The following is a 25158-nucleotide window of genomic DNA, read 5'->3' as shown; positions in this document are numbered from 1 at the left end:
ACAAAGAGTTCTGGTAGTAGGGGTAAATTTAGATCTCATAAAAATATGGAATGTTACTACTGTCACGAGATAGGGCACATCATCAAACACTGTCCCAAACTAAAGGCAAAGAATAGGAATGACAATGAAAAGGTTCAAGAAGCAGCTTCTGGGGCAACTGCGATAACAAGTGATTCAAAAAATGATGAATATGTTCTCATGACAACCTCATGTTCAGGTATATCATTTAATGACAGTTGGATTCTTGATTTTAGTTGTTCCGTTCATATATGTCCCAGTAGGGATTATTTCTTTTCCTATAAAGAGGTGAAAGGTAGTTTGATTTTGACAGCGGACAGGAAAACTTTCAAAATTTTGGGAATTGGAACAGTCATGATCAAGACGCATAATGGGTTGATAAGATCATTGTCAAATGTGCAATATATACCGGATCTAAAGGTGAATCTTATTTCAGTAGGTGTGCTAAACTCCAAAGGTTACAAGGTTGTAACAGAGGGTGGAGTAATGATGGTTGTGATGGATTCTCTTGTGGTGCTACAAGACACCAAGGTGAAAATTTTGTATCTTCTCCAAGGGAATACAGTAACAGGTGGAGCTTCTATAAGGTCTTCTACAGTTAGCAGAAATCTGCGTTCGGGTCTTGGCAAAAGAAGAATTAGAAAAAGGAGTTACGATCTTAGTTCTCAAAAGGGTTGTGAGGGGACTACACAACGTGGTGGGAGAATATAATACCCCTAATTTTAAAAGGATTGTCCTGGTATTTTAATTAATTATTTAATTTCATTTTTATTGGTTTAATTGTTTAATTGCTTGTTTGTTTCAATTAATTGTTATTATTTGACTTATTTGAATTATTTGAATTAATTGATTACATTGTTTTCTTTTATTATTATTTGTTTTTAATTAAATTATTGTAATTGTTTAATTTTTTAAATAGGTTAATTGGATTTAATTAGGATTGTATTATTCTATTATGTTTCACGTTGTGGCCGACTAGAATTTAACTTAGGGTTTTCAATCTTTAATTCTAAGTGAACTAGGGTTTTCAGAGACGCCTATATATATATATATATATGATGTCTATCTAGGGTTAACGACATAAACCACGAACAGAGAGTATTGAGAGGCTGAGAGGGAAATTTGAGAGATAGATAGAGAGGTTCAAGGAGGACGGGACAAAATGCTTCTGGGTTGAACCAAGCAGAGAGGGAAATTTGAGAGATAGACAGAGAGGTTCAAGGAGGACGGGACAAAGTGCTTCTGGGTTGAACCAAGAGCATCAAAGGAGTGGAACGGCAGTCTAGGAAGTGGTCAAAAAACTTAGAGACAGAGGTTTAAGATTTCTAAACTGAAATCAGAAGCAAGTCTTGTTCTAACTCTTTCCCCTAAACCTGTGTTCTGTGCATGCCTAGGTAGACTCTAGGGGTTTAATTAATGTTAAAATAAGTCGTTTATGCATGTTTAAACTATATTTAATTTTGTTAAATTAAACTGAGTTGCAAGTTCTTACAGTTCTGTTAACTGATGCATGCTTTGTTTGAGTTTAAGTTTAGTTTAATTGATGACGTTGATGCATGTCAATGCTTTATAACTGTTCTGAGACATTGATTAAACATTAGAACAAGTGTTTAAAAGAATTACAGGGGCCTGGGTATCGCCGGAGGCGAGGAAGACGAAGCAGAAATCGCAGAAAAGCTTCAAAAAGTGAGAGAGAGGGCTCCCAAAAGGAGGGAGCTAGCTCCCTCATCAATGGAGCCGGCTCCATGGGGTGTGGAGCCGGCTCCATGGGGTATGGAGCCGGCTCCTAGCTGCATAGAGCAGGCTCCCTAAGTTAGGGAGTCAGCTCCCATGCCAAAGAAGCAGGCTCTCAACTTGTGAGAGCCTGCTCTCGGCCAGAATTGCATACTGTTGGTTTTAAGGCGTTGTTTGGACTGTGCAGGGTGTTTTTAATTCGTTTAAACTATTTTAACTGAGGTATATGATTCCCATAGACTTGTAAAAATATAGGGGAACAATAATTTATAAATGGATTAAGAACTGGACAAGGTGAACTTAGGGAAAAATCCTTCATGTTGCACTTTGATTGTTAATCAACTTACATACTGGAACTTGGAGGTTATTGTAATACTCCTAATTTTAAAAGGATAGTCTCGGTATTTTATTTATTATTTTTATTATTTTTTGGGTGATTATTTGGTTTAATTATTTTTTATTTATTAATTTGATTTAATTGTTTAACTATGTGACATGTGTATTAAATTGAATTAAGTAAGTTATCTTTTATTATTTAATTAGAATTTATTGTTTACGTGTTTTTAATTGTTTAATTGGGTTATTTAATTGGAATTAATTGGTTAAGTGTATTTAATTATTTAATTGGATTTTAATTTAATTATGGTTTAAGTTATAGTTAGCTCTGGGTTGCAATTCACGTATTGGTAAGCCGCGCTATGGTAACAGAGATAGTTTCATGGGCCGACTAGGCTTAGAATTAGCGTTCTGTCTCTAATTAAACAAGGATTAGGGTTTAGGATTTTTACGCCTATATATACATAGTTTTAATCTGTATTAAGGGTTGGAAAAACCCTACTCACGTAACAGAGATACAGAGAGTTACAGAGTGAGGCTTTGAGAGAGAGCAGAGCAAGTTTGTGAGGTTTCCAACCGAGGCTTCAAGATCGGGCTTAGGAGAAGGGAGGAACAGAAGTCATAGGAGGCTAGATTATATTGCAGTGGTCGTCGAAAAGCTTAGAATAACGACGACAAGGTTTTGTTTACAAAACTGTGCAAGCAAGTTCTTATCTTCCTGCTTCCTTCTGGCTTGTGTTCTGTACACCTAGATAACCTCTAAGGGATTAATTGGCCATTAATTAAACCATGCATGATTTGTATTTGTTTACTTGATGGTCTTTTAACTGTAAAAGTTTATTGTAAAACCATTCTGTCATGCATGCGTTCTAGTCTTTGTTTTGGCATAACGTTCCACTGTTCTAATTTTTATTTTGAATCTTACTGAAATCAACCAAGGTCTGAATGGATACTAGATGTAATTTAAGACCTTCAAATTTAAATTAGAGGAACAACATAGGGGTTGGAATAGAACTGATGTTGCAAATTAGTTTCAGTGTCGTTCATCAACAATGCTAGTTTAAATGGCTTTGTTTAAATTCTGTAATTGATTTCAAATTTATTGTAAGCAACCTTGGGGATGCTTCTAGACACAATTAAGACTCATAAGATTAGTTTTAGAAACCAACAGAGTAGTAGGAATTGATCAGAGAGGGAGCAGACGGACTGAAACGAAGTAGAACGGGGACAGAGGCTCTCAAAGGAGGTGAGAGCCGGCTCCATGAATGTGGGAGCCGGCTCCCACAACAAGTAGAGCCGGTTCCAAGGACTCCTAGAGTCGGCTCTAGGCTAAAAGGGCCTGCTCCCAAAATTTGGAGCAGGCTCCATTTTCAATTTACGATTAATTTTATTTTTTTTTAGTTTTCTAAGACACTGTTTGGTATTCTGGGCACTGTTTGAGCTTTTGGATGTTTCTAATGGATTGTGGGGACTTTACAGAGGATCTAAATACTTGATTCTAAGTGTGATTAAACTTGTTGTTGCATGGTTTAAGTCTCTAAGATAAAGGATGAAATAGTATAAAAGCATATAACTTAGTACACTGTTATCGGATGGGACGAAATAAATTGCTTAGATTAATTTAGCAATTAATTGGACAATAATAGGATTATAGAATTTATTTTAAATGCATGATAGAGTCATTGATATATTAGATTGGGTCTATGCAAGCTTTGGATGCTAGTTGTGTAAACTATGAAACCGTTTCATGCAATTACATGGTTTAATTCTTAGATTTAAATTGCTGAAACTTTAAATACTTTTCTGCAATTATTTGGATAGTGGTTTTGAACTATAAATTACTTGTTCATTATGTATACATTGTAATTTACCTGGATATAGAGGATTGTATGCACCGGTATGGGACGGTGACATACCAGGGATGGTTTAGCTCAAAACGCCTAAACCTAACCTAGCGGATTAAAGGAATGGATTTATAAATATTGAATCCTAATTTTGGTTAAGTCATATCAACTACAACTAAGTTGAGTGGCTTCCTGGATTAATGGATGGTAATTAAGTCACATCAACTGAATAAGTTGAGTGACTAACTAGTTGGTTTGTTGTATGTCAATTTATTAAATATTTGAACTACATACCCTGGATTTGGACGGACTTTATATATATGTTTATGGTACCACGAGCTGAGCTTGAGTCTCAGAATCGTTGGTTAGGGTGCGTATATGCGGTGGATGCGTAGCTGGTTATAATAGGTTGAGGTGTACCCTGTTAGGTCTAGGTACTCATGCCCACCTTTGGGTGCGTATTCGCATGTTGCCTTCTATTCAGGTTGAGACCCCTATTATAAACTAGTGAATGTCCCTTAGTGTGAATATATTTATACGTATGGACTAGATAGGTATTGTGAGGTGTCTACGGTGTATCTGCGTATCGGGTCACTATATGGATTGCAGTTAGATTAGAACTTGCTCGTGAGTCTGACCCACTCCTCTATTATTCTTTTCAGGTACAGGACGTTTCCAGCCTTAGAGCTTGATCGTGCTTGTCGAGGACAGTCTCACATTCATCTGATTACGTAAGATTTCTCTCGATGTTTCTAGCATTATCTATTTTCAGTTTTCAGTTTCAGTTGAACTTTTGGTTAGGGGTCCACCAGTGGATTCCCAAGTTATAACCTTGAAGTTTTGGAGGATTGGGGTTTCATTTTTCAGTTATACATGGAGGGTTTTATAATTATTATTTCTTTCAGCTTTATTCTATCTTTATTATTTCTTTTTGTCATCTGTGTTCGCTTTAAAATACTTTAATTGTTTGATATTCCCTCGGGTTTGGGCCTGGGCCTGATCAACTTGTGTCTCGGATCTGAGGGGTATCACAGTTATGGTATATATGATTTTATTACTGTTAATCATATTTAAACAGAGGTAGAAGTATAATGAATCACTTGAAATTAACTATGCTTGTTTTGGAATAAATTGATACTTATTTGCTATTTAACTGTAACAATTTATTGACAATTTGGAGGATGTAAATGCTTAAATTTATTTTAGCAATTTACATTATTGGAATATGATTTTTAGGCTCTATAATGAATGCCTAATATTGATATATATGTATTAAATTAGTTGATGCATATTTTGGAGAATGGTTGTTAAATATATAGTGTTATTTTATTAACTATGCTATTTGGAGGATTGTATGCACCGGTATAGGACGGTGGTATACTAGGGATGGATTAGTTCAAATATTAAGTCTTACCTATTCTGGATTGAGGTATGGATTAACCATAAAAGTTAAGTCATACTCATATTGGTGTCATGTCAATAAAATAATTGAATGACCTACTTTGGTTTTTGGATAGATTGTTATACATATATCAGGCCACTATACCAGATGGATGATATTTTGTATTAGGAGTGTATGGACTTTATATATTTATGTTATGGTGCCATGGTATGAGCTTGAGTCTCAGGACCATGGTTAGCGTGCGTATATCGCCTAGGATGGATAACTGGACAATAGTTATTGTTCCTTGGTAGGTCTAGGTACACATGACCACATTATGTGAGATTTGTATGGTATATCTACTCAGGCTGAAACAGACTTATTGGACTAGTTAGCGTCCTATAGTGCGTACTTATATATATATGAACTACTCTAATTTTTGTTGAGCTATTTAGGATGTATCTGCGTATCGAGTTTCTGTATGGATCATAATAGAATAGGACTTGCATGTGGGCCTGACTCACTCTCTTATTTTTCAAGTGCTCGTCAGTTCCAGGGTTAGAGCTTAGTCATGCAGAGCAGATACAGACACTCATTCCTCCGACTACGTAGGACTATTTTTCATAGTTGGTTTTAGATTTTATTTCAGTTATTTAAGTTTCAGTTTGGGATATTATTAAGGGTCTACAGGATGGATTTCCGAGTTGTTAATTAATATAGAGTTTTGATTGTATTAATTATAACTTTTGAGGATTTTTTAATTAGAATTCTTTTCAGCCTTTATTTATTTATTTCCTATTATTTCGATCTGTATTCTGTGTTCGTTTATATATTAATTATTTGATATTCCTTCGGGTTTGGACTTAGGCCTGATCAACCCATGTCTCAGATTCGAGGGGTATCACAGAGAATGAAATCCGTTTTCAGATGGCAACCGAAATTGCAGCAGTCCTTACAAGGAGGCAGACCCATGAGGACAGGTGTGATATTGACTTGCAATAATATTGGTGGCAATAAGATAGTCCATTCGAGTGCCTTTAAGATGCGTGAGAGGCAAGTAGTTGGTCACAATAGAGATGTGAGGAAAAGTCAAGGACGTCCTATTCTCCAAAAGGGTAAGAAGATGACTTTTTATTACCAGCCGGTGGTTTGTGGGCGGTTGGAGAAGGTTGTTGAAGGAGATGTCAAACTTGAAATTTCTGAAGGTGTCTTTGATAAGCGTTTAGAGTTTGACAGAAATACTGGAAGTATGCTTGTGACTGTGCAAAACATGCATGGGTTGAAGAATGAGAGCCCGAGGGTTAAATTTGAGCATGACTCAAACTTAACTAAAATTCTCAATTAGCTTGTGTTGTGGAGAAGACAGGTTATTTAACAGAGATACAGTGGCTCATTTGAATTTTCGCCAAGGTGGAGATTTGTTGAATTTTGTGGCTCAAATGAGGTCAGCAACTACATCACCCATTGTGTCATCGTCAACTTGCCAACCAAGGTGAGTGATCAGCAAGTAGGCGTGGTCAGCAAGATTGGAAAATGTCAGCAGTTGCAGTCCTTGTAATACTTGATCATCGAGTATTTATTTTGGTGACCCATCTTTGGCTATAAATAGCCATGTCTCTCATGCATTCCAAATCATCAAAAAAATCATCAATTGAGTGAGTTTAGAATATCAGTTAGTGACTGAGAGATTTTGGGTATAATTGGGTTTTGGGTGTGAGCCACTTTGCCTTATATCTCTTTTATTTCTATAATGAAATATTATTTTGTCTTCTTCCCATGGACGTAGGCTTAGCTGAACCACGTAAATCCTTATTTCATTTGTGTGTGTGCCATTTTATTTTTCTTATCATTAATTTTCTCTTGTTCTCATAAACTCTTATTCGATCCTTATTTTATAACAGGTATAAATTGGTAGGTATGCAGCACTCTACCTACTAGCTTAAGTTTTTGAGTAAATAGGCAGTCATTCACCTATTATAGTTGGTATCAGAGTTAGACTGCCCGACACGGAAACCAGGGTAGCCTGAGCTGTAATGAGGGCGTTGCGAGTTCAGGTGGGGGAAAGCTTGTCCTATATCGGATTTGGATGGAAAAATGAATAGGATATAAATGTATAGGTATGCAGTACTATCCAATAGCTTAAGTTTTTGGATAAATTGGTAAGCGCTCACCCGAAATACTTGACCACGTAAATAGTGGGGGCAAATTTTTTTTTTTATTTTTTGTTATTGCATTTGATCCCCCTAAATTTGTATTTTTAAAAAATATATTTATACCTATAAATTTTTTAAATTACCCCCACTGAAATTGTGAAAAAAAAAAAAAAAACTCTCTATATAAATTTGTCACCCCTCATATAAATTTTTAGATCCGTCCATGCACAGTAAGGTTATTTTTCTTAAAGCGTAAACGGATATGTTACTTCTTCATTTTGATTCTCTCTTCTCTCTTCCTCTGATTCTTGATTCTTCTCCTCTCTCTTTCTCTCTCTCTCTCTCTTCCGGTTCTGTATCACTTTTTTTTTAATATCATAAACTAGAAGATTAAAAAAAAAAAAAATTTAAAATTTCTTCATGTTTGCCAATACATGTTTGCCAATACAGTAATGTGGATAAAAACAATTGCCTACAACTGTTGTTTCTCTCATTTAGATTTTGTATCCACGCAAATCAAATGGAAACTTTTAGAAGATTTACTCGTTTTCTCTTCTCTCCGTTAGGGTTTATTTATTTTATTATATATATATATATATTTATATAAAACTTATTTTTTATTTTTATTTAAGATTGGTTTTTCTTTTCAAGTATATTTTCATTTGGTAAGATATTAATACCTCTTCTAATGACAACTCTTATGCATATTTTTCACGGTTTGGAAAGATCTCTTCTTGGAAACTATATACTTGCAGTGATTCAAAACTCTAGATGCTAAGAAGAAAAGCGAAGGCTAAGAGGTTTTGAACAATAAGTGTGGATAAGAAGGTATTTATATTAGCCGGAGGTATAATCTTGCATGAGTTTTGGGTCTTCTCTCTCGATGTGTATATCTACCATCACAGGAGAGATAAGAAGAATTGACGAAACAGACGAAGAACCAGATAAAAAGAGGAGAGAAAAACGTAGAGGAAGAGAGAGAGAAAAGAAAAGTGGGGAGAGAAAATCGAAGAAATGCCTAGAAATTAGCATCTATCAAAGAGTTAGATTCGGTATTATTTTAAGTAGAAACCTTCAAATTTTCTATCACTATTCTTTTACTTTGATATTTTAATTTGTTGTGCAACAGTAAATTATTTCATGATTACTTATTTTAGTAAAGATATTATCTCAGGAGGGGGAAAAAAAAGTAAAAAGGAAATGCATAAGGAAGAAAAAATTATAATAACTTGGAATATGTAAAAAAACCAAGGTTCAAGAAACTTTAGAAAGCATTCGAAGTTTTGAAGCAATATAGTGCTTGAATTATTGTGGATCTACATCCAACGTGATTTTCAATGGAAACTATACAACTCAGACTTATAAGTTTCGAGGTCAGATATATATTTTGATTGAAAATATTTCATGTCTTGTGTTTTATCTGTACAACTTACCTGAATTGTGCCTCTGCTCAACTCCTGTCTCCAAACATTCAGCATTAAGCATTGCTTTGAACACAATTAGTTATTTGTGCTTACTTCTCAATAATAACAAAATTAAAAAGGCCCAATAAATCAATATATATAACACACATTAACCTGGATTTTTTATGTTTTTTTTTCCTTTCCTTCCCTAATAACCTGGATTGTGAAAAAAGGAAAGAACAAAAAAAAAAAATTATTAGTAACGAACAGTGTTTTCAAAGTTACTAAACGCCATTTCCAGTTTCCAGAATAATGAGGTAGTTTCATGTTTGAGCTGGCCCAAACCGAGCCCGATTGCATCATCAATAAAAAACACTTTCTGACCAGATCTAGGTATGGGCCTATGCTGGTCGCCAGAAAAACCTAAAGAATCATATGAGTTGGGTTCAACTGTCTTGGCCCAGCCCAATTTGATCAAACTAATTTCTCTACAGGACCGATTTGGTCAAATTGGGTTCAGGATATAGTTGTGAGTCTTGTTCCAACCACCGACCCGATAAACCAGAAACACGTGATGAACACCGTAATCACCAAATTATCCCCCAACAATCCCACTCACCCCCTCTTACGCAACATTATCCATCAAGGGCAATTTCGGAATTGGATAACCGAACACCCCAGACGGTCTCTATTTTCTTCCACCAAAAACGGTTTCACTATTCTCTTGCTCTCGCCCCTCGTTCCCAACTCAGTAATTTCTCTCTTCATGTATAAAAAGTTATATATATACTTTATATATATATACCTTAGGTTTCTGTACGCAGTCCTGATTAAAGTTTACGTTCACCCCAGTTCTGTTTGAAGCTTCTGCTTATCTGATTGACGAAACAGTATTGTCGCCTCGGGTTAGGGTTTTATAGTCACCGATCGATTCATGTCCAAAAAATCAAAGCAATGATACTTTCACATATAGGACGCGCTCTCTCTCGTTCCTCTCGCTCTACACTCCAAAGAGTAAGATTTAGTTCATGTTATGTTGAGGTTTAGCTCATTTATTGTTTCTTTGAGAGTTTGATATACATTTGTGGTTGTTTGGCAGAGCGTTATACCCTGCAATCACGGTGTGAGGTCTGTGCTTCTGAATGAATCGCTCTCGCCGTCGATTGATGCATGCATTGCACGCTTTGATGGCGGATTAGGGTTTGTGAGAGGTTATTTGACTTCCATTGGAGTTGGGAGGCAGATTGTTTCCAAAGCATCTTCATCAGAATTTCATTCCGTTTTCGCGAACCCTCATCTGAGGCGGTTTTTCTGCAGTGAGGGGCCTAAGAAGAGAAGTAAGAAAAATTGAGCGTTTTGATTATATTGTTGTTTGGATGATTATTTCTTCATTTGATTGATACCCTCTTTTGCTGGCACTTTGTTGTAGATTACGAGAAGTATTACCCGAAGAATAAGAAAGAAATCCCCAAAGAAAATAATCAAAAATCGGGGTCTAAAGGTATGATTTTGTTTTTTGGTAGGTAAGTAACTCACGCACCCAACTCACAGACACCCCCAAAGTTGGCCCTAAAGGACTTGAATCCTCAACCTTCCATTTGGAAGGAGGAGGAGATACCACTTGAGCTAGATGTTTGGTTATAGGTATGCATTCTAATTGAGGAGCTGTGGTTTTTATTTTTTTGGTAATTTTCTATGATTGGTGGGAAATTTTGGTTTTATTCAATGCAAGTATAACTTATTTTAGAATTATATTCGTTTTTTTTTTTGGCCAAGTAAAAATTGAATTTTATGTCAAGAAGCTTGGATTTTGATGTATGGGAAGCTACATTCTGTCAGAAACTGCTGGTAACTAGTTAAAAAATGATCAACAAACAGAATTTCTTCTTGTAGAATGATATGGCTGGACATGTTTTAATTTAGAAACACAATACCGTTCGCTTTAGATTTTCAAAATTCAATGATTTAAACACACATGATTACATAACAAATACTACTATTTGTAACTGCTGGTTCATTGGGGGTCTAGATAGGGACTTTGTTAGAGGATAGTGCGTGACAGTGTGTGTGGAGACCAATGCTTTTGTGCGAAAGAATGTAATTATTATTATTTTTTTTTAATAAGTAAAAATATATTAGAAAAACGTTCAAAAGGGGAACGCGTCCCTAATACAAGAAGAAAAAAGATCTAAGGACCAATAGAATCCAAGAGATCAAAGAAATCATCAATCGAGGAGCATGCATTACCTCTTACATAACAGAAAAAAGAACGAAGAATATGAATTTTTAAATTAGCTAAAGATGATTCTTTTCCTTCAAAATTATTATCAAGGGTGCCACAGATGCCCAGTTAGGTACTGAAATTATCTCTTATTCGGAAAAAAATAAAGTTGTGGCATATGAAATCATATGTTTGCTAGTGGTGATTGAAGGGAACTTTGAAGTTGAGGTTCCATTTCCTACCTTTTATTTTTTCTTCAGTCCTTCAATGCAAGATATTCCTGATCTTTTATTCTTCTTATTTTTATTTGTTTATTTATTTTTTTATCCATGCTTAAAATTCATGTCATGATTTTCGCCGGGGGACTCAAGTACAGGCAGTAATGGGAACTCTCAGGAGAACTTCATGAAGCAGTATCAAAATTTAGTGACACCTTTGTTGTTTATTTCACTTGTGCTTTCTTCAACCCTTTTGAAGCCCCGTGATCAGAAGCAGGTCAGTGTTTGTTTTATCGAAGTTTCAACATTTCATTAACTATTCTTTACTGGATGTGTAGGTGCATGTTAATACTTAATTTTGACAGCTGCGTATTAGTACGATGTTATATATGTTGACGATTTAAGCGTTTCAGTATACAACCATATGTTGTTAATGCAGCTTTGGGCTTCATAATTAATGCTTACTATTGGCAACAGCTACACAATGTGCAAGACCTTCATTTGAAATTCTTTTTAAACATGAAACAAGAAACCATTCTTATGTCGTGTTAAGGCAATGTTGGTGTTGTATTCAAATTAGAAACTGTTGTCTCATAATTTTTCTCATTTAGATGGAATCATGTTCGAACTTTGAACTCATTATTGCATGCCCTTTGCTAAAGAATTGTAGTAAGGTATCTTATGAGAAACAATTGGTGCATACTTCATGTCATCTGGATTTATATTCTTTGTTTAAGTACGTAATTGTTTTTTCCTTCTCATTTACAAAAACATGAAGTTTGCCTAGACTTCAGAAGCAACCGATTTCTTTTATTTTCCATAGGTGGTGAAAGAAAGCATATACCTTTTTTTTTTATATGTAAAAGCATATACCTTTAAATCCAAACAGTTGCGAGGGGTGTTTCAAAACAATAAGAAAGGAGGCATTTAGATGCCAGTCACTATGTTGTAAGCATTACAGGACTACAACTACAAGAATACGATAACTGGGACGTCCTCTGGTTTTTAAGTAAATGGCATACCTTAACTGAGTTATTCTGCCTCACATTTTAATACCCTTAACATTGAGTCCTCCCTCTCATAACCATAGTGGTTCCGTAAAAAAAATATAATTTTTTTTATAAAGGCACGCACACTCAAACTACTCTTGGATTGTTCATTTACCATTCTTCAGCAATCCTTTTCATACCTCTCACCCTGTAGAACTAATTGTGGCTTAAATTCCCAGGAAATACTTGTCTTTTGGTACTTGTAAGTTTCTGTGGGTAAGAAAAGCTCAAAAGGCTGAGATGTCTTTAAGATGAAAGAGTGAATTTTATTAAACCATTTTATAATGAAGGAATTGATTATCAATTACTTTACTTGCTCTATTGCTCATAAATCAGTGTCATTGCAAACAGAGATGGTAGCTAGGGCTATGTTAACTGGACTCAGGTACGTGTGTAAGGACATGTATGTATCCAAGCGTCAAACATATTAAAATCATCCAATAGAAGAACACATGAACATTGCTAAATATTTATATTATCTAATATTCCTATTTTATATTATAAAAAATAGTTTCTTTATTTTTATAATGTTTAATATAGATAGATCACTTATTTGAAGCAATAATAATAATTAAAAAAAAATGATTTATTGGATATTCTTTTTAGGTGCATGTCCAACCAAAAGTGTTGGGCACATTAACCAATACCTATGTCCCAATATCGGGTACTTCACCTATTTTTGATGAGTCCATGTAACATGGATCTAGGGTTACCTTCGGAGAAACAAATGTGTAGCAAGGATCGAATATTTGACTGTGGGAATGATTGAGCTTGTCAAAGTAGGATTTTTGTGGTTGGTAATAGTGTCATTGAAGTGTGTGCAAGTATAGAAGTTTTGGAAAATAAAGAAAAAACTTAAGAAGAATAAAAGGAAGACCTTAGGCATGGCTTCTAGAGTCCCTTAGGAATCACATCTAAAAAAGCTTAATAAATCTGTGGAAAAATCTCTGGACCTATTTATTTATTGAATTGATGATTCCATGGATTTTATTGACTTCAATGCAGTCCTGGTTTCAATAGGACTTGGACTCCATGGTTATAAATGTAAGTTATGTAAACTAATGGATCTCTTATAAACCTGGTAAAACCATACATAATGACCCATCTACTAACAAATTTAACACATGGGTCAATTCAAGTCTAGAAAACCCAGAATTTTCTATAATATTCTCAACTCGTAAAACAAAAGAATAAATATATAAATTGAACTAGAAACCAACTAACTTAAATAAAGCATAAAATAAAACTGGATGTAAACAACAAATTTTCAACCAATTTTCAAGATTTCTTTCTTTCTTTATTTATTTTATTTTTTGGTTGACGACTTTTCAGCATTGGCCATTGGTTGTTGCAATCGTTATTTTGATGAAAATTAAGGATAAATTGTTTCAGTTGTTTTGTATTGTTGGTGGAGTTGGGAGGGGATTTTGGACTGATAAAGAGGTTTGCAAGGTTGCAGTAATTTCAGCAGCTTGCTTGCGAGGGTAAGGTGGTGTCCAAAATATTTTTCGTGGAAGGAGAAAGAGAAGTGAAATAAGTAAAAGAATGACTATTAGGAGGGAGAAAAATGGGAGAGTTAGGAGTAACGGTGGCCATAGAATATTTGGAAAAAGTTGTTGGAGCAGGAATTAGAGTGGAAAGGAAGGAATAAAAGAGAAATTATGATCAAGTTTAACGGAGATAGGAGAAATATATTGTTTTTGTGAAGGGAGTAAAATCAGATATTTGTACCCAAAACATGAGACAAAATTAAATTGCGGAATGTGAATATTGAGTAAGAAGTAGCATTTTCTAAATGATTGCTTCTCATACAAATCATCAATTATATGTTCTAAATGATTGCTTCTCATAGAAATCAGCAATTATAAAAAGGTGTATCAAAGTTGGTGGCAAAAGTCACGACTTTTTTCTGGTGTAGATGGAGTTAAGTCGGAAACTTGGTTTTGTACCCAGTATAAGTGGATTCCTTTTATGGTATGGACTATGCTATATGGACTCTGCTAAAGGACGTGAAAAATCTGTGCTAGATGCAACACCTAAGCAATGATATGGGATAATGTGCCAAGCACATCTGCTTCGGCATGCACCTAAAAAGCAAGAAAGTCTTCAATACAATTGTGATACTATGTCATTTTGCTGATGTGGTATCATCAATCAACTAGATCTTGTCATGTAAGCATATTAAGTATTGATTACTTGGCAATTAATGCAAACAAATGTATGCATGTATTTTGATAGGCCTCACGACTACATATTTTGATTTAATTGATTGGTGGTACCACATCAACAAAATGATATCGTATAAACTTTGTATTCAACTTTTCCCCCTTGAGTAACATATCCGATTATTCAATTCTTTTATGTTATTATCTCAAAATGAGTTAGATGGTTCATAAACTCAAAAAATAATCTTGATGATAAAAGAAAAACATTATATAAATTTAGTATTCAGTAGTGCCCATGTGTTATGTTGTTTAGGGATTAGACATCCAACACTTGGATACATACTTCCACTTGAACATATTGAAGTCTATGTTACATAGATATGATACATTCTATCCTTAGATACATACTCATACTTGACAGACATACCAGAGTCTATATAGCTGTGCGTGTGTTTGTGTAGGTATAAATAGAACCCATATGTATGTATACCTGTGCTTGGTCACAGATGTGGTACAATTAGGTAGGTATTTCTCTCTACTGTTCAATATTTTTATGCCAGTGCATTAGCGGATAGCAACCAATATTCACATTTTGTTGATGATATGGTGCAATACTATCCATTGAATCACCATCAAGAAATAGCAAATAGTGAAGAGGTTCTGTGTCCATTCTTTCTTTCCCTTGTTTTGGTGTATGGGAAAAGAATATGTCAGCATTGGAAGCTTGCAGTTGGCTAATTTGTTTGCAGAATGAATTGACAGTAAAGGAAGTAGACATTAGAACGATTTAATGTGAAAGAGACAAAGAGTGAATATAAATGATAGATTATACACTGTTGAATCTACATTGACCAAACTCTGAAAATTGTTAGATGGAACTAACTAAGTGCATGTCTATATATGAAGCATTTGATATGTTGTTATTTTTTTTTTTTAATGCATTTGACTGTTGCATGAAACTAACACATCAGTGAATGAAGACCAATAACAATTTGATTTTAGAGCCTTAATACAGAGTGGTATAGAAAATGTTAAGTATAACCTGTCAAAGCTAATTGTTACATGAGTAAAGAGAAGGAAGAAATCTGGAGGAGTAAATATTTATATCTTTCTGAATTCAACAAGTCTTAATCATATATCACTATGGGGATGGTTTCCCCCCAACATGTTTATTTTTTTTATTTTTTTACCTCAACTGTTGCAGTTTGTTATTGGAACAAATAGTATTGAATCATGCTAAGATAGAAGTAAGTGACAACTAAACAAAATGTGCTATGTATGACTGACTTTATGTGGACAGATTAAAATCCAGAAAATATGTCTTTTACAGCTTACTTCTTCACACTTCTCTATTTATTTTATTTTCGATTTGAATTGTTGAATGCCCTCCCTTATCCAAGAAAAAAAAAAAAAAAAACTGTTGAATGCCTTAAATTTCCTATTAAGGCACTTTATTTTATACCTTATCTTATTTATGATCCTAAAGACATATTCATGTATTCTTAGTTTTTAGCATTATTATGCACTTTTTTTTTTTTTTTTAATTAAATGCATATTTATTTATATTATTTTAGTTAAATTTGTCAAAATAAGCTTGTTTGCACCATCATCGCTTCCATAATTGCCCCTATCATCATGGATCCTTCTCTTAGATTGGTTCAACCTTTTGTCGTACCCCAGGGAATTACTTTTGTTGAGCATGTATACGCTTGGATTTTATATTGTCTGACATTATGCATTTGTTGAATATTGATACTTCCAATATTTCCTTTCCTATAATACATAAAATATGCCTTTGTTTTTTGATGGTTTATTTTTTTATTTTTTCTAATGAATATAATCTTCAGATTAGTTTCCAAGAGTTTAAAAACAAGTTGCTTGAACCTGGATTGGTGGACCGCATCGTTGTTTCAAATAAATCAGTTGCCAAAGTGTATGTGAAGAGCTCACCACCGGTTACTAATCAAACCAATGACGAGATTGTTCAAGGTCCTGTTAATGGTAACCATGATAAAAGAAATGTGAGCCATTATAAATACTATTTTAATATTGGAAGTGTTGATTCGTTTGAGGAGAAGCTGGAGGAGGCACAGGAAGCATTGAGGATCGACCCTCATAATCATGTTCCTGTAACATATGTAAATGAAATGAATTGGTACCAAGAACTAATGAGGTTTGGCCCAACAATCTTGATTTTGGGAGTCCTCTTTTTTATGGGGCGGAGGATGCAGCAGGGTGGGCTAGGCGTTGGTGGTCCTGGTGGAAAGGGTGCTCGTGGAATATTCAGTATAGGAAAAGCGCAGGTTACAAAAATGGATAAGAATGCCAAAAACAAGGTCAGCAATGGCATTCATTTCATATTATTATCTTAGCAACTACAAAATTAGCACCTTCTATGTTACCAAATATGCAATGGCATTTGTAAGTAAGTGTTTCATCAGATCAGCACTAGCAATTTTGTATTTATTTATATTTGGTGATCCAGATTTTCTTCAAAGACGTGGCAGGCTGTGATGAGGCAAAGCAAGAAATTATGGAGTTCGTGCACTTCCTCAAGAACCCTAAGAAATATGAGGAATTAGGAGCAAAAATTCCTAAAGGCGCTCTTCTTGTGGGCCCTCCTGGTACAGGGAAGACACTTCTTGCTAAAGCAACTGCAGGTGAATCTGATGTGCCTTTTCTATCCATGTCCGGGTCAGATTTTATGGAAATGTTTGTTGGAGTTGGACCAGCTAGGGTCAGGAGCTTATTTCAAGAGGCGAGACAATGTGCACCTAGCATAGTTTTTATTGATGAGATAGATGCAATTGGTCGAGCAAGAGGGCGTGGGGGATTTTCAGGAGGGAATGACGAGCGTGAAAGTACTCTAAATCAGTTGCTTGTTGAAATGGATGGATTTGGGACCACTGCTGGAGTAGTTGTGCTTGCTGGCACAAATAGGCCCGATATTTTAGACAAAGCCTTACTGAGGCCTGGTCGATTTGATCGTCAAATTACCATCGATAAACCTGACATTAAAGGCCGCGACCAGATATTCAGGATCTATTTGAATAAGTTAAAACTTGATCAAGAACCATCACATTACTCTCAAAGACTTGCTGCTTTGACTCCTGGATTTGCTGGAGCAGATATTGCAAATGTTTGTAATGAAGCTGCTTTAATTGCTGCAAGGAATGAGAGTTCACAGATTACAATGGCACATTTTGAGGCAGCTATAGACAGGGTCATTGGAGGTTTGGAGAAGAAGAACAAGGTATCTTATTTCTCCCATATTTAACCTTATGTTCATTACCTTATCTACTAATCATTTAACTTCATGTTTGCATCTCCATTATTTGATCCACTTTTATGACTAATGAGATTAGCGCACAATGAGTTTTTTCCCAGGTGTTAAAGAGTTATTTTCACGTGACCACTTCTTGCTGTGTTGGTTTACAAGCATTTAGTTGAATGAGCATCTTTTCTGTGACAAATTTCATTGCTTTTTTTGGTCGTTTTTGTTTAGAAGTAATCTCATGGCGTTGTACTCGCTGGCCCCGAGTGTATCCCATTTGTACCTACAATAACTTAAATAAATAAATGTATAAATATTACGACTTTGTGAAGTCGTATAATGTATAGAAGTTATAAGTCAGTAACTTTACTTTTTGTTGGGCAAATTTCCTCAAGTTTTATCTTCTTAAATTATGTGTGCAGAGAGCTACTTCATAAATCCCATTTTAATAAAGCCTTTAGCTTTGACCCATAAGATTTCTCATAACCTATTTAAATGTCCTATTCAACCGCCTAAAGAAGACTCCTAGGTTGCTTTACCCCCTTTCTCAGACATAAACTTCAATCAGGACTACGCCACTTTTCCTAACTGATGAGTCTGATGTAGATATTGGCTGTTGTTGGACATGGGCTACATGGCCAAATCATCTTTTGGTTTTCTCTTATTTTATTTTTCAATAGGTGATAATTCATCCATCTCATGAATGTGTTCATTTATGATTTTATCCATTTTTGTTTTACCACAAATCCATCTCAAATATAGGTTTTTGTTGTGGTCATTTTATGGATATGTTGTTTCTAAACTGCTCAACATTTTGTCCCGTCAAATATTGTTGGTCTAATATCTGTTGTATTAAATTTACATTTCAATTTTAGAGGTACATGTAGACGACAATATGCCAGAAGCCCTCCTCCATTTAACCCATCCTACTTTAATTCTTTTATTGACATCTTCTTCATTGAACACATCTGGTTTAGATTCTGTTTGTCCGAATTTTGCTTAATTGTCTTCAATTGATTTCCCTATTGACCAGATTATGGCTTACGAAAAACAATGTGATTTAAGAAGATTTCATTGGTTGTGGTAGTTCAGAAATGAGGTAGCTTTGGGTGCACAGCTTCATTTATTTTATTGTTGTATTTTGGTGCCTAGATGGACCCCAAAAACAACCCACAAAGACACAAGATCCTTTCTCCGTACTTTCTTATTCTTAAGCTGCTCACTGGAGTTTCCCCATCCCATTAAACACTCTTTGTTGGCTGGTTTTTTGACATTTATTACCTTGAATAATGTGTAAGCATGGTCAGTTTTTGGTTTCAATTGCGGATTTAGTGACTCCAATATTAAAAATAAAACTGAAAAATGACAGCGTGGATTCATGAACATGATTTAACATGGTAACGTGCCTCTGCCATCATAGTTTCATGTTGGTTTTTGTTTGGGGTGTCTGTGTGTTGGCAGGGATGGGTGGAACTTTGGGAATTTGAGGTGGACTGAACCTGTTTCTTCATGCAGGTTATTAGTAAGCTGGAAAGGCGGACTGTTGCTTACCATGAATCAGGTCATGCTGTTACTGGTTGGTTCTTGGAACATGCAGAACCATTGCTTAAAGTGACAATTGTTCCTCGTGGTACTGCGGCACTTGGGTTTGCTCAGTATGTACCTAATGAAAACCTTTTGATGACAAAAGAACAGCTCTTTGATATGACATGCATGACCCTTGGTGGTCGAGCATCTGAGCAGGTAAATTTATAAACTCCTTACCGTTTTACTTTTGGGTCTCCCCAATAACGAATTGTTCTATAGTGGAAATCGAGTTCGTAAATTGGCTACTGCGTACTCCCAAATTATCAGTTACTTGTGAATCTTACACACAAAGGAATCATGTTGCTATATAATTTGAAGGACAGAATGGTTTCTATGTATTTCTTGTAGAAGATATACCACTCCTGGCAACACACTACTTAGGAGATATACCACTCCTCGGAAGTCGGAACACACTATTCCCGAAACTATACCATTATAAAGCATTTGTTGTAGCACATTTTAACATGGAAACACGTTTTTCTTGGCATCTAATTATCAATAAGTAGCTTCATACTTATAATTGCCTTAAACACCCACTGCTTGAACTATTTAATTGTGGTAATGTTATTTTCGTTTGGGAGTAGGTTTTGATAGGAAAGATCTCAACTGGAGCCCAGAATGACTTGGAGAAAGTGACCAAGATTACATATGCTCAAGTAGCAGTCTATGGTTTCAGCGACAAGGTAGGTCTTCTTTCCTTTCCTCAGAGGGACGATGCATTTGAGATGACGAAGCCTTACAGCAGCAAGACTGCTGCAATTATTGACAACGAAGTTAGAGAATGGGTGGCCAAGGCATATGAGCGGACAATACAGCTGATAGAGGAACACAAAGAGCACGTAGCTCAGATTGCAGAGTTGTTGCTTGAGAAGGAGGTCCTACATCAGGATGACTTGGTTCGAGTACTGGGTGAACGACCATTCAAGAGCAGTGAGCCTACAAATTATGATCGGTTCAAGCAAGGGTTTGAAGAAGAAGATAAAGAAACGAAGGAGGCACCCCCCGCGAAGACGACCAAAGAGGAACCTTTGGGACCTGATGATGTTGTGCCAGCATAGTGACTGAAGAGGTCTTATGGTTGTATAGATGAAATTACATTGAAGTGACATCATCGTTCATTGTCTGCCCTCTTTATTTGAGGTTAACTAAATTGTAAAAATCATCACAGCTGCAATAATAGCACTAACAAAATTTTTGCTTCATTGAGTATTCTCTGATCATGTCATGATATGAGACCTTTATTATGAGAGCACTCTTACCGAAGCTCTCTTTCAGCCGTTGGATGATGAATAGTCTCACAGTGAGATTCCAGAGCTCACTGTGATGACGCTCTCATTGTGGTATATTCTGGAAATGTATCAAGCTCATATGAATAGCACCGAAATTTGCCAAACTGTCATAGTTAGAAGTGGGAGTTGTTGTCCAGATCTATTGTGGAAGTTATGGGCTTCTTTTTGTCTTGCTATTTTGATAGGTTGAGTATCTACTTATTTGTGAATTATTTATTTGTGAGATGAGTAGTGTCTAGTTGTTGAAGTGCTATATTTTGTAGCTGCTTTTTCTTTGTTGTGTCTGTTTCTGGAGATATGTTTGGTAAAAGCCAAACCGACATTGTATGAATGACAGCGATTGGGCGGTGGTTATTAATTAAGATGTGAAGAGAAATCTTGTGAAGGAAGAATCTTCATCACAGAATTTGCCCTGATTCTGATATATGGTCTTTAGCAGTTTCCTACTTAAATATGATATTATGTAAATAAAAAGGGGCTAACACCCTTGGCCCAATCAATCTCTTCTAACTCAGGTCCAATTCCTGGTTCAGATTTTGCCACATTAGAACCCTAGAGAAGGGTACTTTGGTTGATGGATATATTTGATTTGATTTTGTAGATATACATACAACATAGACCAACTCTATGGACTGCTCTCAACCTCAAAATGAGTTTTGTGGATCTAAACCTCCGAAAAGTTCTATGCCAAATATAGTTTTGGACCTATAGAATGAGGAGGATGGACCTATTTGTGGAGGAAAATGTTGTAGCGTTGTGTTATAAGAACATTTTTGTAGTAGCACAACCATCTCGAAATGAAAGTTACTTGGCAATATATTGTCGCCAGTGAAATGTTTGTTCATTGGGTCTTTCAGATGTTGCAATGGATGTGACACTATGGGGGGGGGGGGGGGGGGGGGGGGGGGCGGGGGGCGGTGGTGTTTGTCCCAAATTCTCAGTGCACAAAAGTGCACCATAGGTGTCAATTTATGGAACCCATACATATTACTGTGGGCTTTTGTATCCTTCTGATTTTAATTATATTTGTGTAATAAAGTAGGTGTTATTTTTATGTTCAAACAAAGGACTAGAGAATGTATGGTTGTGTTTGGAGTTGTTATCTCACAGTGTTTGGAAGTATAAAACCGGGTATTGATATAAAATTATGTTACATTTGGAAGTACCAAAATCAGTGACTTAAAATTACAAAAATTTAATTTGAAATTTATTACCAATTTTTCTCGGATTCTAATTCCAAGATTAAGAATTTTTTATTATTATTATTTTTTTATGTAACAATTATAAGAAGTTGAATTGATGGTTTTAAATATAGTTTAACCCAACCACCAATGATTTGTTTTTGTAGAAGACGGTTTTGGATTGGATGGCACTTTATTGAGAGTGTTTAGTGTGTGGTGGGAGTAGATTGGCACAAGATGGAGTGTAGATTGAAAATGGATTAATAATGTGGTGGGACTGGGATCACACTTTGTTGGTTTAAAGCTAGAAAGGGTTGCCCATGGAACACATCCAAAATGGTCTCCGACTTGGAAAGCAAAGGAGATATGCCCTCCAGCACCGCAAATAATTCCAACACCAATCATTGTCACCCTAATTAATTGGCTTTGCCAAATCTCAAGTTTTTATTGTGAGAATTTAATACGTGTCAAATAATATCAAATGTTACCGTTAAATCTTAAATATGTATGACTAATCAGAACAGTTGCATTATTATCTAAGGAGATTATGATGGTGTGGAGGGCAATCAAATGTTATGTGTAGCAATTGACACATTATAATTTGTACTTGTAATGTCCCTACAATGGAGATGAAACTTTTTTTTATTAACAAAGGGCAAGTTCTCTCAACAATGGACTTTGTGCATTAATTTAGTGGGATGGTTGTAGCCTTGTATTATTTAAACTTCCTTTTAGTTGAGTTTTGTACATATTTATAGGAAAAGTTAAACATGACACACTTGAATATAATTTATAAAATAAGTATTGCATAAAGAACAAAGCACAGGCTCTACAAATTATTCTGAAGAACAACTCTTTCCAAACTGCACCAAAAGAAAAAAAAGGGTACGACTTTTGGACATGTGAGACACAATTACATGTCACATCTACTGAGTTTATATATATATATATATATATTTCTAGTTGGACTCTTTTCCAATGTTAGTCAAAAGAAACTTAAATAAGAGCTACAAAATTCATGCAATTTCTTGTTTTAATTGAAAAAAGTTCCCTTAGGTACAAACTTACAAATGGTTAAGCAAAAAGGTTTGGTAAAACAATTATAGTGCCTCTAAATAAGTAGTTTGATGGTATATGAATATTTTTTTCATCTCATGTTATGAAAATAAATTTTAAAAAAATATAATAAAAATTCCAAACCGACGTTAGCTCAAATAGTACGATGTCTCCTTTACAACTCAGTTAAAGCAATATTAATCTAAGTGTGTGCTCACGTTTTTTGCAACTTTCGGAAGGAAAACAAAAAAGTCCCAAGAAAAAAAGAAAGAAAAAGAAAGCATATTCCACAATCATTCTACATAGTTGTAGGACTATTTTGTTTTTACATAGTATATCATTGATGCAATTAAGCTACAACTATGTGTGAACGTGTCAAGTAGGCAAGTAATTAGAATGGGCGGAGAAATATTATTCACGGGTCTTTGTGCCCTAAAAAATCTTGATCATCTCAATAATTCAAGAGTTGTTATATCAGGATAATGAGGATAATTTAACATCTGTATTTATATTTATTTATTCAAGTTATGAAATGCATTATTGGTCATGTAGATGTAGTTCCAAAACTTTACACCTGATGTACTTGAGCAGATCGATCAGGTTTTAACATTTAAAAACTTAGATGAACTTCAGCTCATTTTCATCATGTGCTTGCCTGCATTATTGGCCTTGCTCTCTCACAGTTCCTTTGCTTCCAAGCATTAATTAAGCTTTAAATTGATTATTATTATGATTATTATTATTATTATTATTATTATTATATATATAAAGGGTCATCACTCATTGTTTTTTTTAATGAAATATGATTCTCTAATCCATAATTTCATCCGAAATCCAAGCAGAACCATTTATATTTTTTAAATATAGATGCATCTGTTAAAGTTCTCGGCTTATATAACATAGTTCATTTTTAACATTTAACATCCCCAAATACTTATTTACTGCATAAAATAACCATTAATCACCACACATAACATGTGCACGCGTGTACGTTTATATATTAAATAACGCTATTTGAGCTAATCGAAGTCGAACTCAACGCATCCGTGGAATGCATTGTGAACGGATGAAATTTAAAGTGAGTTTCACAACGATGCACCGACTTCTACTCAAAAATCATTATTCATATTGCTTGAAGAAGCTAAAATCCCCGAGAATCTTACGATTTGAAAACCCTAATTTAATATTGTACAACCTTCTCAACAATTTATAAGCAACGTTGACAATAACATAGCTGGCACTATCTTATATTTTTAAAATTCGATTAAAATGTGATAAAATGTTTCATCTCCGTTGCTGTAGCTTTCCTCGTCAGCAAACCTCACCTACTAGAAGAAATGAGTCCAATAATCAAACTATACGATTATATTAATAACAATAACAATTAGTAATTTTGTAATAACTATAAATAGGTCACATTCATAGCCATCCAAGTGGTATATTTAATTATACAAAAAAAGAAAAAAAAAAAAAGGTGGTATATTTAATTGTGGAGAAGAAGACCTGAATTGAAAGATTTCTAAATGTCACTCTCAGAAAGAAATCAAAATTATTGCCAATGCAATGTTTTTTCAAATACGTAATGACTAAACAAGGGTCTCCTCTTTTCCATTTTCTGTCTATTCATCTACTTCATTCAATATTTTCTTCTAATATATATATAGTAAAGGTTCCAATTATATTGCTCTCTCTCTACACATTAGAAAAAGAAAGTTATGTCATGATCTGCATAATTAGTTGGTCATTTTCACTTCATTATACATACACGTAGATTATATGTATGTATTATATATGTAAGCATACAGATATGTCATATTTATATAATACTAATATAAATACCCCACACAAGTACAACTATGCAATCCCAAATAATCATTTTGCTGCAGTGGCAACTGGTAAGGGACATTTTCTTTAGTATATTATATAATCATCATATATCTCATCATTTGATGAAAGATGTTCTCTAAAGAAATCATTATGTTGTATATTTATTGTGTGAAAGTGATAAGAACAGAGTCCCAATAATGCGAGGTTACCCTTTTTTTTTCCTAAATTTTGGTGGTCAAGCTCCTAAGTGCCAAACATAAAATGAACTTTTCAGTGGATTAGCATTATTGTTTCATCACCAATTCTTAAAAGGGATTGATTGTTCATCTTCCATTCATTTTAAGGAAAAAATTGCAAAGAAATAGGGTTAATTAAAAAACTATTATCGAGTATCTGGTTTCTTTTTGACAAAAAAGATAGAG

At 34.8% G+C, this 25158-nt stretch overlaps 1 protein-coding gene across 1 annotated transcript; it reads left to right on the top strand.

The window, feature by feature from the left end:
* Window positions 1-9582: 9582 nt before the first annotated feature.
* On the top strand, window positions 9583-20585 carry LOC132313177 (ATP-dependent zinc metalloprotease FTSH 10, mitochondrial-like). Its single transcript, XM_059811855.1, has 8 exons — window positions 9583-9883; window positions 9969-10206; window positions 10299-10370; window positions 11467-11585; window positions 16370-16858; window positions 17008-17775; window positions 19312-19539; window positions 19968-20585. Exons 1-8 carry the CDS (start codon window positions 9824-9826, stop codon window positions 20439-20441), a joined length of 2448 nt encoding a protein of 815 aa, XP_059667838.1. The 5' UTR covers window positions 9583-9823; the 3' UTR covers window positions 20442-20585.
* The last annotated feature ends 4573 nt before the right edge of the window (window positions 20586-25158 follow it).

Source organism: Cornus florida, unplaced genomic scaffold (genome assembly GCF_030987335.1).
Source record: "Cornus florida cultivar Cherokee Brave unplaced genomic scaffold, ASM3098733v1 CherokeeBrave_3.0.0_Hap2_Chr06, whole genome shotgun sequence".
Lineage (NCBI taxonomy): Eukaryota > Viridiplantae > Streptophyta > Magnoliopsida > Cornales > Cornaceae > Cornus > Cornus florida.
The sequence above is the reverse complement of the archived record's forward strand: the minus strand, read 5'-3'. Positions and strand labels throughout refer to the sequence as shown.